Raw genomic sequence first — 17,484 nt, forward strand, 5'->3', positions numbered from 1 at the left:
CCAGTGACGTGTTACGTTAGCCGTTAGCCGTTTAGCGCCACATTCAACAACAAAACAAAACAAAACCGGTAAAAGTAAAAAACACACCACAAAGAAGCTAATATGGAGAGCGGGGAGGCCACTGTGTTTATGGTCTGCATGATGGTGATATTAATCATGGACGATCACATCAGGCGTCTAATATCGAGGCTGGAAGAGCTCACAGAGAGTCAGGAGATACTTTTTCATTTCATGAAGGAAGAAAGGAGAGCAGAGCGCTGCAGACAAATGAGACCAGTGTAAGTTTAACTTATTAAACACCCGCCGGTTGTGTCCGTGTTGTATGAGGAAACATTTCAGCCGTGATAGCATGACATGGGGCGTAGCTACCGACCACCACACACCTCCCTCAGATGTGAATTTATCAAGCAGTAGCAGTAGTTGTAGTTGGCTAAAGCAAAGATCCTCTCTGAATGAACGCTACGTTAGACTGTTGAGTTGTTGTCTAGTTATACTCCCGGCGTAAAATTTACGTCTTTTAATTACGACTAGAACAGGTCCCGTGTTTGCCTAGTTTAAAGGTGTGAGCGCTACCAGTCCCGACATGTTTCTTCTGTGTTATCTATTTGCTAACACCGGACGGTGGATTTTATGTAGTTCTAGTCTACCTGTTGACTGTCGAAATTCCACGATCTAGTAGCAACCAGTTCCAAGTAGTAAACACGCATTACAAGTTGACAATTTAAATGACATAAATCATTTTTTTAAGTTGAGCCTCAATCGTTAGATTAATCGTAAAATTATTCGTTAGATTAGTCGACTAATCGAAAAAATAATCTCTAGATTAATCGTTTGAAAAATAATCGTTTGGGACAGCTCTAGTAAAATCCCTTCTTCACAATCTCTTGGCCCTATTTTCTCTCCCTTCGTATCACTGCCTGCTGTGCAGACCGAGCAGCAAACAGCGTAACAGGCGCGGCAGGCGGCAGCAGGCAGTGATACGAAGGGAGAGAAAATAGGGCCAAGCGATTGTGAGGTCTGACTTTTTCCTGGAGAACCATTTTGTGATGCAAATGTATTACTCTGTTGAACGCATATTGTTTTGAGAAGCAAGACGCTTTATTTTTTAAACCCCAGCCAACTAGCCGGACTACCTTCATCAGCACCAAAACGAGGCTGGAACTCTGCTCACAGGACGCAGCAGGGGGTAAGAAGATGTTCAGAAATGATGTTGCTGATATGGGATGTTACACAGCTTCATGTCAGAAAACGCGAACTATCCCTTTAAACTAGCAGGTATTTACATCAAAATCCGTCTCAATAAGCCCTCAGATTGTTAAGAAAAGGCAGAAAATGTCACCTGTATGCCCTTTTAAACAGAATGTTCTGCAGCTGGAACCTGCAGCTGGATTTTTAAATGGAGACATTTAAAAACGCCTCAAAGTTCGACAGAACCGGCTGATGTTCAGCTGCTGGAAGGAGGAGCAGCGAGTGCTGAAGGTCAGCTGAAGGTCAGCTGAGCACCCGCCTCACCTGGCAGATACTCCAGCTCTGCGTGTGTGTGCTGCAGCTCCCAGCAGGTGTGTAATTAACAGGCAGGTGAACACACACACGCACACACACATGCACGTGCACACAGCCGCTGTGTGTGTGTGTGTGTTGGAGGTGAGTCAGGACAGAAGTCAGCGGTGGCCTTCAGCATCATCTTATTCATCATCATCCAGCAGCAGCTCCTGTAACTCTGCAGGACTCAGAGCTCCATCTGTCCTGCCCGGTTCTGACCCGTTTTGGGGGGGGGGCTTCTGACTCCTGCGTTACCGTGGAAACCGAGGCACGAGATACCCTGATCTCAGAGCAGATTTCCTTCCTGATGGTTCTGAACACAACCTTTTTATCTCAGTCGTAACAAACATTTTATTTTCTAAAAACAACATGAAACAGATGTTGAGATGGATTATTATTGTTATTATTATTCATTATTATTATTATAGATCAGATGTTTCACAGTCTGGGATCCGCCTGAAAGAACTTATTATTATTATTATTAATTATTAGATGTTTCACAGTCTGGGATCCACCTCAGAGAACTGAACACGGCTGCTTTAAAGCGACACAGATCTGTGCAGCTGGAGGCTTCCTGGAGCTGATTCTGTCCAGTTTAATGAATGTTCAGAATAATCTGGAAGCTTTCTGATCATAAACTGGATTAAAGGTTCTGCTTCTCCAAACGTTCACAGGTTTTTAACCAGCTGATGAAATCCTGTTGAAACGGTTTTATGGAGCCCTCCAACATCATTAATATGAATTACCATCAGAACTTTGACCTCAACTTTTATTTTCCTGAAACTCACTGGTTTAACTGGTTTCTGTAACCAGTGTAACCAGTGAGCTCCTCCACCATCCGGGGGGGGGCTGGGTTTACCTGCTGGACCTGTTGGTTCTGACCTCAGATCAGAGGATGATGATGGTTTTAATTATTTTCTCTTGTCTCAGACAGAAGAAATGTTACTTGCTCTGGTTTTGACATATTTCAGTTGGTCTGGTTGGACTTAACACATTGGATACCGGCGGTGTTTACGGAATTATGTCGAAGAATCCCAGCGTTCTAAACCATTTTTTGTACAGTCACAGCATACTATGTGATAGGGCCACTGAAACATATTATGGCTCGTTTGAAAGCTGAGACTTTAAACTCTTTGTGGGTCAAAACTGCGTGTCTCTAGGTGCCGCCATTAGCGAGCTATCCTTAGCTAAACCAAGGCGGGTATCCACCAAAATCAACAACAAACTGAGATATCGGCTTCCCTTTCCCTCCAAGCGTGATCGCAGCACGTTGCAAAGCTAAGCTAAGCTAACCTGTTCATAAGACCGCCTCCTGACTTGTCGCGTGTCTTCTTCTCCTTCTTGTTGTTTGTTTATGTTACTTTACCGTCACCCTCTGGAAACCGACACGTGCGATTGGACAAAATGCGGAAATGCACAACAATCAATGCAGCGTTATCAAAATTGTTCTTGAGTTGACGCAAAGCCATTGGCGTAATGATCAAAATGTCCAGATGATGACACCAGTTTTTGACTGCCATCTGTGTCAGTTCTGTTCATCACAAAATTACAAAAATCACACAGAATGTGCATTAGAATGTAGAGATTCAGAATCCATAAAAAAAATGTAAAAACGTGTTTTTACCATGTGGGAGCCAACGCATGGGCAGTAAAAACGTAGTTTTACGTGACTTGGGAGTCAATGTGTTAATAACCCAAACTGCCGTCCCTGATGTTAGCAGTTCTTGGTTCTGGGTTTTTTTGGTCATCGAAGCGGTTCCGGTGCTGGTTCAGAACAATCGTTTGAGGACTCTTATCCACCAAACTGATGTCAGAAACCAACAACACCCTGCTGGGCCTCCTCATGTCAGCTGGGATAAAGTAATCGCACTGGAACACACAACTACGACGCCTCCAACTACGACGTATCTACAGCTGCACAAGAATAAAGCAGGAACTGGACTGCATGTTAGAAGCTTTAAAGGCTACAGGAATAGAAAGAAACGGGGTCTGGATCAGGACTCTTGGTCGGGACAGTAAATTAAAATGATTTGTAACGTCCAAGTACCTGATTGGGCGGTCTTCCGTCTGCGTCCCTCCTCAGCCGGCCTCCTATTGGTTGGGGGATGGTCAGCTGGTATGAGGAGAGGTGCTCAGTCTGATGAGAGTCTGCAGGAGAAAACAATAAATCAGTCAAATTCATCAGAAAATTCAGCGCTTTAACGACCGAGTTTAACCAATTCTCCAAAATAAAATTACAGTGTTCGTCATCAAACTCGCTTATCTCAGGAAATAAATAAAAGGTGCTGATAAAAACCAGGAGAAACAAATTTAAAGCCTAAATATTGTGTAAAATGTTAAAAATGTCTGAATGGGCCTCCTGAATGTCCCCGATAAGCCCGAATAAAAACAGGCGTTTAACCCTCATACCTGATTTAAAACTTAATTTCTGAAAAGGGACATTTTTTGTCCCCTTTTAAAACGACCTAAAAACATATATTAATATTTTTTCAGCTTTTTTTCCCCATAAATCTTTTATTCCACTTCAGTTGTGATCATAACCATCAAGTTTTCAATTATTTACAGTTTTTTTCAGTTGCTAACAAGCGTGCGTCCGGCCATTTGACACATTTTCAAAACTCTTCACACAATTGCCAATGCATCACACTTTTGTGGCCATACCCTTCAAACATTTCATGACATTTTCACACAATTTGCAGTCAGTAAACACATTTCCACAATGCTTACATTTTCATAACAGACAATATATGCCTTTTAACAAAATTATAGATTATTTTTGTATTATTTACAATTGTTAACACACAACATCCCACAATAGCAAAAACCATGTGCCAAACCACAGATACAGCATATATGCACCTCCTTCAGCAATGGTATAATTTCAAAAACAATACATCTCTGCTGATTGACAAATAATTGAATAACTGACAGCTGATTTCTATTGGGTAAATGGGACCAACCACAGCTGATCATATGGCTTAAATTTAGACACTTACAACAGGAGGCCTTTGTGGAGTGAAGTTTTTGGAAGTAGAAAGAGAATGTCTGGACGAGGAAGACTGAGAGTGAGGGGCCCAGGAAGAGTTGCAGGCCCAGGAAGAAGAGCAGGTCAGAGGAGAGGGCATGGTAGAGGCGTACGGATGCGTGGAGGCATTCAAAGAGCTGCAAGAACAGTGGTGACTGATGAAATCCGTGCCACTGTAATTGACCATGTCATAAACCATGGTTTATCACTGAGGCAGGCAGGTGACAGGGTGCAGCCCAATTTGCCACGATCAACAGTCGCCAGCATTGTTCGTGTATTCCAGCAAACCAACAGGTAGGAATTTACATGTGATTTTACATGGATTGCTTCTATTCTCAATGGTAAATACAGTAATGTCATATAGTAATTTGGTGTTTTTTATTATCCCTCTAAAGGGTGCAACGCCTTCCTCGCTCTGGGGGAAGAGGAAAACTCCTCAACAACGAGCAAGAGTTGGCCATTGTGGCAATGGTTGTGGCCAACAATGAAATTAGGTTGCGTGAAATTCAGGCCAGAATTGTTGATGACCAGGACGTTTTCCAGAACATCAACAGCATCAGCCTGACCACCATTACCAGGACAATGACAAAACACAGAGTGAGCATGAAGCAGCTCTATACTGTCCCATTTGACAGGAACACTGATAGAGTAAAGGAGCTGCGAAGGCAGTATGTGCAGGTATGAAGTATATTCTTTTCTATGTCCAGTTCTGTTTGCTGAGCACTTTGTGAACAATACAGTAGATTGCTATACAGTAAGGTATACAGTAATGATTTGATTTGCATGAACTTTGTTTCAGAGAGTAATGGAATTGGAGACCAACCAGGTTCCTCATGAATTCATTTTCGTTGACGAGGTCGGCTTCAATTTGGCCAAAAAGCGTCGCCGTGGTAGAAACATCATTGGAAAACGGGCTACAGTTGATGTCCCAGGGCAGAGGGGGGCCAACATCACTATGTGCGCAGCCATTGCACATACAGGTGTACTCCTGCAGAGGTGTCAGGTGGGGCCTTATAACTCAGAGCGCCTCCTGGCATTCCTAAATGACCTGCACCAGCGCCTGGTTCCAGAAGATGATGAGGATGGCAACATGAGGACCTTCGTCATCACTTGGGACAACGTTGCTTTCCATCACTCACAGGTGGTGAGAGCCTGGTTCAGGGACCACCCAAGACTGTTACCCCTCTTCCTTCCACCATATTCCCCCTTCCTGAATCTAATCGAGGAATTCTTTTCGGCATGGAGGTGGAAGGTGTTTGACCATCGGCCACGCGATCAAATGACCCTTCTAGATGCCATGGAAGCAGGCTGTAGGGGCATTTCAGTCGAATATTGTCAAGGCTGGATCCGCCACTCAAAGCGCTTCCACCCCAGGTGCATTGCCTTGGAGGCCATAAGGTGCGATGTGGATGAAAACATGTGGCCAAACCCAGATGCCCGTAGAGATTAGATACACTTTTTTGTTGTTGTTGTTGGTTTCCCCTCTTTATCTGGGTATTTTGTTGCTGTATTTTGTTTATTGGGAAGCATTACTCCTTTGTGTTTTGTTTTTTTTTCAAACTGTAAAACCTTTGTGTTGTGTATTTCAAATATACCTACAACAGTAAAATAAACTGTTTGTAAAACTCTTTGCTTTTTATTTTTTTACTTTTCAATGTGAATTTTACATGTCAAAATACAACCAAGATATTTGGGGTAAACCAGTGGATTGCATGCAAATAAATGTGAAATTGAAACATAAGTCTATGTAGTTATTAAATGTGAAAAGTACTCAATATTTTGAGCCCTGGTGTACTTTGACTGACTTCATATACCTTGTGAAGTGAAAACAAGTGTTATTCTCTGACAGAAGTGTTTCATTTTGAGTCATATATCCAGTGTTTTGGTAACATTAGTATGTGCAGAGAAAGATGTATTCTATTTTGAATTGAATACTTGGTGTTTATTTAAAAGTATGTGTTTTTGAGAAGAAAATTAACTATTTGGCCAATTGTGTTAGGTAGGTGTCAGTCTGTGTTAAGAGTTTAGCAAAAGTATCCACCGTATGGATAAGCACTTGTTAGCAATTGAAAAAAACTGTAAAAAAAATTAACCCTTTAGATGCCAATTTGAACTTTTTAGCCCAAATTTTAAGCCTTTAGGTGCTAGTATTTTCAAAATATGGAATGCAAAGCGGAATTATTGAGTGGGGATAATTATGGTCTGGGATGTGTCAATGATTAGCAACAACATTGATTTTTTGGGATTTTAAATTTTTTTGTTATGCCTGATTCAGAAAAATAATAAAAAATCCTTAATTTCCGAAAAGGGACATTTTTGTCCCCTTTTAAAACGACCTAAAAACATCATATATTAATATTTCTTTCCACTTTTTTTCCATAAATCTTTTCTTTCTGATCACAACTACCAAGTTTTCAATTATTTTCAAAAAAATAACCCTTTAAATACCAGTGTATAGGAGGTAAACGCCAATTTCTGTTAAAACACACACACACAAAAACTGCTGTATTTTCAATGTATAGAATGCAAAGTGAAATATTCTAGATGGCTGTTCCTGCAGATTCTGTAAACTTTCTGTCTTTCTGTGACTCTAGAACAACTTTCACTGAGGGCTGTGCAGCAGGTTCTACTTTTGGTTCCGTTGGTCTGTGAAGAGGCTGAAAAGTGGTTTTCTTTGGACTCAGTTTGTATTACAGATCTACTGCATGATAGAAACCAGATCAAACTGGTGTCACTAAAGCAGCAGAATTGTCTGTGAGCAGCTCCTCTTTGCAGTTTATCGGAAATTTACAAAACAACCCTCGGAGATTATTGTAAAACTACAAGAAACTTAAAAACGTTAATATTATCAGGCAGGTTCTTAATGGGCCTCGATCCTCTGACCTCCTGAATGTCCCCGTTAGGACGTTAAATAAAAACAGAATCATAACCCTGAGAGCACATTGTTCGTCTCCATCTGCTCACAACAGACAACATGGTCACCAACCCCACTGCGTGGGTGTGTTAATCTGTAACCATGGCGACGTTTAACGACCTCTCCGTCCAGCCAAACGGTCACGTGACCGCCTCACACCTTCGACCCGCTGTTGTTTCAGAAGAAAGAGACGCTTTGGCTCCACATTCAGCTCATTAAAGGTTTAAACTCGGGTCCGGCTCTAAAGATAACGGCGTCCTCCCTGAACTCGCTCATCCGTTACGTAACGTGTCTTTGTGTTCACATTCCTGCCGGTTCAGCTGCCGGGAGGCAAAAGTCTATTTATCCCGAGTCTGTTTGAGTCCGGTGGTTTGATTCCTCATCAAGACAAAGCAGCTGAACAAGGAGTTTGGGAAGGAGGGACTTCCCCATGTTCACAGAGATGGGCCTAGGCATGGAACTAGGTATGGGCCTAGGCATGGAACTAGGTATGGGCCTAGGCATGGAACTAGGCATGGAACTAGGCATGGAACTAGGCATGGGCCTATGTATGGAACTAGGTATGGAACTAGGCATGGAACTAGGCATGGAACTAGGTATGGGCCTAGGTATGGAACTAGGTATGGAACTAGGCATGGGCCTAGGTATGGAACTAGGTATGGAACTAGGCATGGAACTAGGCATGGAACTAGGTATGGAACTAGGTATGGAACTAGGTATGGAACTAGGCATGGGCCTAGGCATGGAACTAGGTATAGAACTAGGTATGGAACTAGGCATGGGCCTAGGCATGGGATTGACGGTATGATAACCTTAGGCAAAGATATCCCCGTTTCACGGTATTATGATCAAAGCTCTAAAATATGTATTCTGAATGTCTGGATTTAAAAACAAGAAAAATAAAAAAACTTGTCTTTTATTTTTAAACATTAGAACATGCTGGACATTAGTAAATATGTATTTAAATTAAAAAAATTACTGAATTCTTTCTAAATAAAATTTTTTTTAAAAATAAATGCAGTCTGTCCTTTAACTAAAGGTAAACCTGCAACTCAAGTCACAAGTTTAGGAAATATTTTTAGTGGGAAAAACAACACAAAATGCAAATAAATGCAGACTTAAAGCTGCAGTCTGCAGGATTTGTTGTTGTCATACGTAAAGTCCTAATTTTTGGCATTTTAAGAGTTTACATGATCTATCAGAACGCTTGAAGTTGAAAACGGTGACCTCAGTAGTCGCAAAATGCAAGAAATGCTTATTTTTTAACCGAAAAATAAAAAGTTATTCAACTTCCTGTCCCGCCCCATCAAAACACATGAGAACTCGTGCACGTACGCCAGATGCACGTACACGACTCCTCATTCATCACCTCACCTGTCATTTGCGATCATGAAAGACACAGTAAGTAGACAAGCCCGTAATGAAGTTCAATAGTCTAGATAAATAAGCGTGGGGACGAGCCTACCTTGTATCGCGTGTGCACAATCGGTGATTGACAGGCAGCAGAGCCCAGCTCGTAACCTGATTGGTCTGCAATTTTGTAAACAAACCTGCTGGCTTTGGAGGGACCTGGCGGGACATATAGGGGACCTAGAGAACTCTTTTTTTTTTTGTATTGGGGTATTTAATGTACTGCTTTCAGAATCCCCGGACAGTTCCAGGCATTATGCTTGAAAAAGAGTTGCAGACTGCAGCTTTAACCTGCGGCTCAAGATCAGAACATAAATAATTGAAAAAAGTAAAAACACTTCAACTAACTACACTACATTTTAACTACTGATTTTATCTGATTTTATCTATTGTTCTTATTTCTTTCTTTTTTGTTTAAAATTTAAACAATGCTTTTTATTTCTACTGTTTTAATGTATCTGTAAAGTACTTTGAATGGCCTTGTAGTTGAATTGTGCTGTACAGATAAACCTGCCTTGCCTTACAGACGAAAGTGGAGAAGGAAACAATGCCCCCGTAAAGAGCAGGAAGAGCAGCACTGTCATCATTGGCTGTGTTCCAAACTGCATACTTATCCTACTACTCCTACTAACTTTCTGAGTTAGTATGCGAGTTTGAGTAAGCAGAAGTTCCCGGATGCATACTAGATTCTCTGAAATGTTGGGTATGCATCATGAGGTTACTACTCATACTCAAACTACCCAAGATGCAACGTAACGTGATGTCGCCGATCGTCATTTCCTGTCAAAACGGCAGTTTCAAGCTGGCTACAACGAGGGTAGGTTCACTTCCTGTTTTCAAAACAAAAGCACCAATTGTATGGTAATGGCTTTCCCTATGATAAAAGGCAACGGGTATTTTATTTTGTGAAAATAACAGGAAGTGCGTTAGCTTACTGCGGCTAGCTTTAGTAGCGCCGAATTCGTGGGAACAAAATTGTAAACAGCCGGTATTTTGTCAGGTTTTCAACACGTTGGGGATCTAAACGACTACTTTCTCACCTGAAAATGTTTCAAATGTTGCTAAAGTTTACAGAGTTTAGAGCTTAAGGGAAATCAACTTCAGGCCGGCTGATTTCGGCTCGGGCCGGAGTGAAATGCATTGTGGGTAAACGCTCTGCATACTGTCTGATCGATGAGTTGATCGATACGAAAGAAAATCTCAAAGGACACAAAAGGGTTGAAAACATTCCACAGTCACATGGAAACGTCCTCGCTCTCCAGGTTGAAATGTTTTCAGATGAACTCACGACACTGAGTCATTATTTAATAAGCAGTGTGTGGAAAACACCCTCCGACTGCTGGAAGGGTTCACTGAGTCAGAACCAGCCTCATAAAGCTGCATCTGTTTCTGCCATCGCTGCCTCCACTTCAGCAGAACAAGAGAAGAAGAACGGGCGACCAACTCCTGAATCTGACACATTCTCTGGATCTGAGCCGTGATATTAAACGTATATTTATTCCCAGCTGCCACACAAAGAGGGAGCGGATGAATGGAGCTCTGAACAGCGTGAATGGGAAGAAAAGAAGGCCTCACCTCACAGGTGTGAGAAAGGTAAACACAGGAAGAATCCAGCTGTGGGAGAAAGTTTCTGTTCACAGCGGAGGGAACAAACTGGGTGAGTCATGATTCAGGGAAACGGCGTGCTGAGTCAGCAGATCCAGAGCTGCTGCTTCCTGTAAATGTGCTCAGATTCAGTCAGACTCTCTGGATGTGTCTCACCAGCTTTGTTCAACTCAAAATGTCCATTTCTGAGGAGTTTATTCGGCTCAAAGCCGACAGCCGGCGCACGAAGCTGCTTAACAAACACGTTCACGCCCGATGAAATACTAATTATGAGTCAGTTTGACCAAAACCAGACTTTTAACATACATGTAAGCAATGTTCCCTCTAATTTTTCATGTGTCTGGGCTCCCTGAGCACACTGAGGACCGCTGTGAGCAGCATCAGATGTGCACGCTGTGGCCACACACCAGCATCACACCTGTTCAAAACCTTGGATCATAGCAAGTTACACGGCTTATTAAAAGAATCAAATCACAGCAGCAATTTTCATTAGTTTACTTTTACTATAAGCGATTTGGCCCACTTAAAATGAAAAAGACAAAAATCTTGTTGTTCATGAGATGTGTAGTGTGTTATCTGTTATATGTGAGAGTAATGCTTGCAGCCTTGTTTTGCAGAGTAGATCTTTCTCACTGGAAAAAGAAAAAAATCTCCCCCAGTTTCATCACTTGTTTTTCTATTTGCACTCAGACAGCCATTCCATCCTAAAAGAACCGCATTTCTTTTTTACTTTGGCTCGGTGAGTGGATGTGTCGCTGGCGCCGCCCGTTCATTTCGCCATGATAAGGGGCGTCTCTTAGCTCCTAACTCCGCCGCACTGTTGTTAGCTAGCTAACCTGCACCATCAATGCTATGATTGGCTGCATAGCATAGGTAAACCGTACCGTATCATTGGCTGAACACCTGTCACTCAGTGTTACATTGAAAAATGGAACAGAAAAACACATTATTGGTCTAATTAATTAGATTAGATTAGATATGAATTAATACGTTTATGGTGAATTTTATTTTTTGCGCTGCATAGATTTTCTTGTGCGCTGAGAATGTGCGAGCAGCTCAGAGGGAACATTGCATGTAAATATGTTAGTCTGACTGAAAACCATCTGATCTGAGGTCAGAACCAGCAGATCCAGGACTTAAACCCAGCCCCCCCCCCCCCTCCCCCTCCCAGGAGGCTTCCTGACCAGAGGAACCCCCTCAGCTGCCTCCTTTCTGCTGGCTCCTCCCCCCGGATTATGGAGCTCCTCCCACTGATGGTGGAGCTCCTCCCCCCAGCTCTAAGGCTGAGCCCCGTAAATATTGACCATCTGGTTCTATAGTTACTCTAGATGGTATTTCCTCGGCTTCTGGTCCTACAGTGAGGAACATTGGAAATATGAAAAGCGTGAGAGTATCGAGACTTTGTGGAACAGTCTGGAGACGGAAATAAAACAAAGTGCAAATATAATTCTGTTAAAAAAAAAAGAAAAAAGAAAGGTACAAAAATATATTTTTAAACAAGTACATGGAAGAGGAAGGACGATGAGGGATAAATATATGAATAGAATAGGGTTAATTGTTATATTGTAATTTAATTAGTATATGTATATGATAATTAGTATATGATATATATGGTATATATTTATTTATGGGGATATATATATATATATATATACACACACATACATATATATTCATATTTACATTTATATTTACAAGGATATGTGTGTAGTATATATTTATTTAGATATTTAGGCAGTCTATATATGGCATATATTTAAATAAGTGTATTGTAGTTAGGATATTTACAAACTGAAGAGTATTTAAAAGGGGTGGGAAACTAAAAAAGTATTGTACTTCTTCCCATTCCTTTTTCGAACAATGTGCAGTGTTTTGTTTTATGTGATTGAATTTTTTTTTTTTTTAAATTCTCTTTTTCTTTCTTTTGTATGTACAAATAGTTACATACATTTTCTTTTTTTATACATCTTCTAAAATAAAAATGAAAAAACCTTGGAGTTATTTTTGACCAGAATTTATCATTTGATTTGCATATAAAACAGGTTTCTGGCTGAAGAAAGTAGGTCAGATCTGTCTGCAGACAGGTAGTGGAAACAAACCAAACCTCAGAGGAAACTTTCTGGAAATTCTGTGCAGCTAAAACCTGAAACCACAGAGTTTCCAAACGTCTCAAAACCACATGAAGAGGAAGCAACAAGTCAGGCAGAAATAAGAACCGTTAAACCCAACAACTGTGTTCCCTCTGTGAAGCACGGCGGTGGTAGTTTCATAGTTTTGGAACGTTTGCTGCACCTGATCCAGGATAAATCGATGAATTAAACACGCTAAAGAACGACTGTTATTGATGAAGAAACGCTTTAAACCTGAAACTCTCTGTTCGTGTTGATGGAATAAAAGTGCGTCGTTCTTGTGTGAGTTTCAGCTGCAAAGAGCACAAAGATTTAAGGTGGAATTTGACCCGTTAAATCTGTAAACCTCATTCACACTGAAGCAGATTAAAAACTGCTCGAGAAGGACATTTCAGAGTTCCTGGCCCACGGAGAGGAAATCAGAGGAGAGAACACAGCTGATCAATGGCTGCATTGATTACTGATCAGGCTCCGTTTCACCATAAACACAAACACAAACATAAACAAACACAAACAAACATGAACAGCTGCCACAACACCAACAGGCAGCACCAATTTCAGAATTTCAGAGCAGAACGTAAAGAATTTAGCACTTTTAATGAGATTTTTACTTATATACACAGGAATGTGCTTTGATTACGATGAGCTAACATTAGCAACTGAAGAGCTACAAGATGGCCGACTGAAAGAACCGAGGAAACGAGCAGAAAAAGAGTTTCTGTTCCCGAAATGGATCGAAAGAACCGAGGAAACGAGCAGAAAAAGAGTTTCTGTTCCCGAAACGGACCGAAAGAACCGAGGAAACGAGCAGAAAAAGAGTTTCTGTTCCCGAAACGGACCGAAAGAACCGAGGAAACGAGCAGAAAAAGAGTTTCTGTTCCCGAAACGGACCGAAAGAACCGAGGAAACGAGCAGAAAAAGAGTTTCTGTTCCCGAAACGGACCGAAAGAACCGAGGAAACGAGCAGAAGAAGAGTTTCTGTTCCCGAAACGGACCGAAAGAACCGAGGAAACGAGCAGAAAAAGAGTTTCTGTTCCCGAAACGGACCGAAAGAACCGAGGAAACGAGCAGAAGAAGAGTTTCTGTTCCCGAAACGGACCGAAAGAACCGAGGTAACGAGCAAAAAAGGAGTTTCTGTTCCCGAAACGGATCGAAAGAACCGAGGAAACGAGCAGAAAAAGAGTTTCTGTTCCCGAAACGGACCGAAAGAACCGAGGAAACGAGCAGAAAAAGAGTTTCTGTTCCCGAAACGGACCGAAAGAACCGAGGAAACGAGCAGAAAAAGAGTTTCTGTTCCCGAAACGGACCGAAAGAACCGAGGAAACGAGCAGAAAAAGAGTTTCTGTTCCCGAAACGGACCGAAAGAACCGAGGAAACGAGCAGAAAAAGAGTTTCTGTTCCCGAAACGGACCGAAAGAACCGAGGAAACGAGCAGAAAAAGAGTTTCTGTTCCCGAAACGGACCGAAAGAACCGAGGAAACGAGCAGAAAAAGAGTTTCTGTTCCCGAAATGGACCGAAAGAACCGAGGAAGCGAGCAGAAAAAGAGTTTCTGTTCCCGAAACGGACCGAAAGAACCGAGGAAACGAGCAGAAAAAGAGTTTCTGTTCCCGAAACGGACCGAAAGAACCGAGGAAACGAGCAGAAAAAGAGTTTCTGTTCCCGAAACGGACCGAAAGAACCGAGGAAACGAGCAGAAAAAGAGTTTCTGTTCCCGAAACGGACCGAAAGAACCGAGGAAACGAGCAGAAAAAGAGTTTCTGTTCCCGAAACGGACCGAAAGAACCGAGGAAACGAGCAGAAAAAGAGTTTCTGTTCCCGAAACGGACCGAAAGAACCGAGGAAACGAGCAGAAAAAGAGTTTCTGTTCCCGAAACGGATCGAAAGAACCGAGGAAACGAGCAGAAAAAGAGTTTCTGTTCCCGAAACGGATCAAAAGAACCGAGGAAACGAGCAGAAAAAGAGTTTCTGTTCCCGAAACGGACCGAAAGAACCGAGGAAACGAGCAGAAAAAGAGTTTCTGTTCCCGAAACGGACCGAAAGAACCGAGGAAACGAGCAGAAAAAGAGTTTCTGTTCCCGAAACGGACCGAAAGAACCGAGGAAACGAGCAGAAAAAGAGTTTCTGTTCCCGAAACGGATCGAAAGAACCGAGGAAACGAGCAGAAAAAGAGTTTCTGTTCCCGAAACGGATCGAAAGAACCGAGGAAACGAGCAGAAAAAGAGTTTCTGTTCCCGAAACGGACCGAAAGAACCGAGGAAACGAGCAGAAAAAGAGTTTCTGTTCCCGAAACGGACCGAAAGAACCGAGGAAACGAGCAGAAAAAGAGTTTCTGTTCCCGAAACGGACCGAAAGAACCGAGGAAACGAGCAGAAAAAGAGTTTCTGTTCCCGAAACGGATCAAAAGAACCGAGGAAACGAGCAGAAAAAGAGTTTCTGTTCCTGAAACACGTTGGGGATCTAAACGACTACTTTCTCGCCTGAAAATGTTTCAAATGTTGCTAAAGTTTACAGAGTTTAGAGCTTAAGGGAAATCAGCTTCAGGCCGGCTGATTTCGGCTCGGGCAGGAGTGAAATGCATTGTGGGTAAATGCTCTGCATACTGTCTGATCGATCAGTATGTAGTATGTAGTAGGCAGTATGTAGTATGTAGTATGTAGTAGGCAGTATGTAGTATGTAGTATGTAGTAGGCAGTATGTAGTAGGCAGTATGTAGTATGTAGTATGTAGTATGTAGTAGGCAGTTTGTAGTAGGCAGTATGTAGTATGTAGTATGTAGTAGGCAGTATGTAGTAGGCAGTATGTAGTATGTAGTATGTAGTAGGCAGTTTGTAGTAGGCAGTATGTAGTATGTAGTAGGCAGTATGTAGTATGTAGTATGTAGTAGGCAGTATGTAGTATGTAGTATGTAGTATGTAGTAGGCAGTATGTAGTATGTAGTAGGCAGTATGTAGTATGTAGTATGTAGTAGGCAGTATGTAGTATGTAGTAGGCAGTATGTAGTATGTAGTATGTAGTATGTAGTAGGCAGTATGTAGTATGTAGTAGGCAGTATGTAGTATGTAGTATGTAGTAGGCAGTATGTAGTATGTAGTAGGCAGTATGTAGTATGTAGTATGTAGTATGTAGTAGGCAGTATGTAGTATGTAGTAGGCAGTATGTAGTATGTAGTATGTAGTAGGCAGTATGTAGTATGTAGTAGGCAGTATGTAGTATGTAGTAGGCAGTATGTAGTATGTAGTAGGCAGTATGTAGTAGGCAGTATGTAGTATGTAGTAGACAGTATGTAGTATGTAGTATGTAGTAGGCAGTATGTAGTAGGCAGTATGTAGTAGGCAGTATGTAGTAGGCAGTATGTAGTATGTAGTAGGCAGTATGTAGTAGGCAGTATGTAGTATGTAGTAGGCAGTATGTAGTATGTAGTAGGCAGTATGTAGTAGGCAGTATGTAGTATGTAGTAGACAGTATGTAGTATGTAGTATGTAGTAGGCAGTATGTAGTAGGCAGTATGTAGTATGTAGTAGGCAGTATGTAGTAGGCAGTATGTAGTATGTAGTAGGCAGTATGTAGTATGTAGTAGGCAGTATGTAGTATGTAGTAGGGGTGCGCGATCTGACGATATAAAATCGTGACTGGCGAGGAAGAATGGAGAATCGCGGGCGATCTACCAAATTAGAGAAACCGTATAGATCGCCTTTGCCAATCAGCGCAATGATTTTTTATTTTTTTAATGCTGGTTCCCGCCGATGCGGCAGACGCAGGGCGTCCTTAACCTAACCGACCAATCATAGCGAACTGTGCGTCGTGCACCATCCACAGCCCATCCATAGCGGCGCACGGGAGAAACTCACGGCCAGCAGCAGCACTCTCGGGTCGGATGAGGAAACCGCTAGCTCGTAAGCTAACTACGGTGCAAGAGAAAAGAGAAGCACCGCGACCGTGACAAACATTACACAGCTGGAAAGTATTCCTTTAGGGCGCTCTGGTGATGGCAGTGCGTGACTGTGGCTGCAGTAAATGAACATGCAGCGTTGCTCATCTGTTGCTAAATGGCATCATGAGGTGGAGTCAAGTCGTCATCAGAGGTTCGTTTTTCTATTTCCGATTGCTTCACTCTCAATGTGTCAGATGTCATTAATTAGATCATTATTTTTCATCTTGAATTGGGTTACAGTTGAATTACAATGTGTTGATTGCCAAATTCTTTCTTTTACTCCTTAGCTCTTCTGTGGTTCAGCATGTTGACTTAACTCTACTGTAATTGGTCTTTTTTTTTTTTTTTTGGATGGAAGATCGTGATAAAAAATCGAAATCGTGATTTAATGCAAAAAAATCGTGATACAACATTTTTTCCATATCGCCCACCCCTAGTATGTAGTATGTAGTAGGCAGTATGTAGTATGTAGTAGGCAGTATGTAGTAGGCAGTATGTAGTATGCAGTATGTAGTAGGCAGTATGTAGTATGTAGTATGTAGTAGGCAGTATGTAGTATGTAGTATGTAGTAGGCAGTATGTAGTATGTAGTATGTAGTATGTAGTAGGCAGTATGTAGTATGTAGTATGTAGTAGGCAGTATGTAGTAGGCAGTATGTAGTATGTAGTATGTAGTATGCAGTATGTAGTAGGCAGTATGTAGTATGTAGTAGGCAGTATGTAGTATGTAGTATTTTGTAGGCAGTATGTAGTATTTTGTAGGCAGTATGTAGTATGTAGTAGGCAGTATGTAGTATGTAGTATGTAGTATGTAGTAGGCAGTATGTAGTATGTAGTATGTAGTATGTAGTATGTAGTAGGCAGTATGTAGTATGTAGTATGTAGTATGCAGTATGTAGTAGGCAGTATGTAGTATGTAGTAGGCAG

At 41.8% G+C, this 17,484-nt stretch overlaps 1 protein-coding gene across 1 annotated transcript in view; it reads right to left on the reverse strand.

Moving 5' to 3' along the window:
* The window catches only part of adam9a (ADAM metallopeptidase domain 9a), a 38,806-nt gene that overhangs the window by 20,466 nt on the left and 856 nt on the right, over positions 1-17,484 (reverse strand). The window contains exon 2 of the mRNA XM_075467018.1: positions 3,590-3,690. Within this exon, the coding sequence (XP_075323133.1) occupies positions 3,590-3,690 (101 nt within the window). The remainder of the gene's footprint in view (positions 1-3,589; positions 3,691-17,484) is intronic.

Source organism: Odontesthes bonariensis, chromosome 6 (genome assembly GCF_027942865.1).
Source record: "Odontesthes bonariensis isolate fOdoBon6 chromosome 6, fOdoBon6.hap1, whole genome shotgun sequence".
Taxonomy (NCBI): domain Eukaryota; kingdom Metazoa; phylum Chordata; class Actinopteri; order Atheriniformes; family Atherinopsidae; genus Odontesthes; species Odontesthes bonariensis.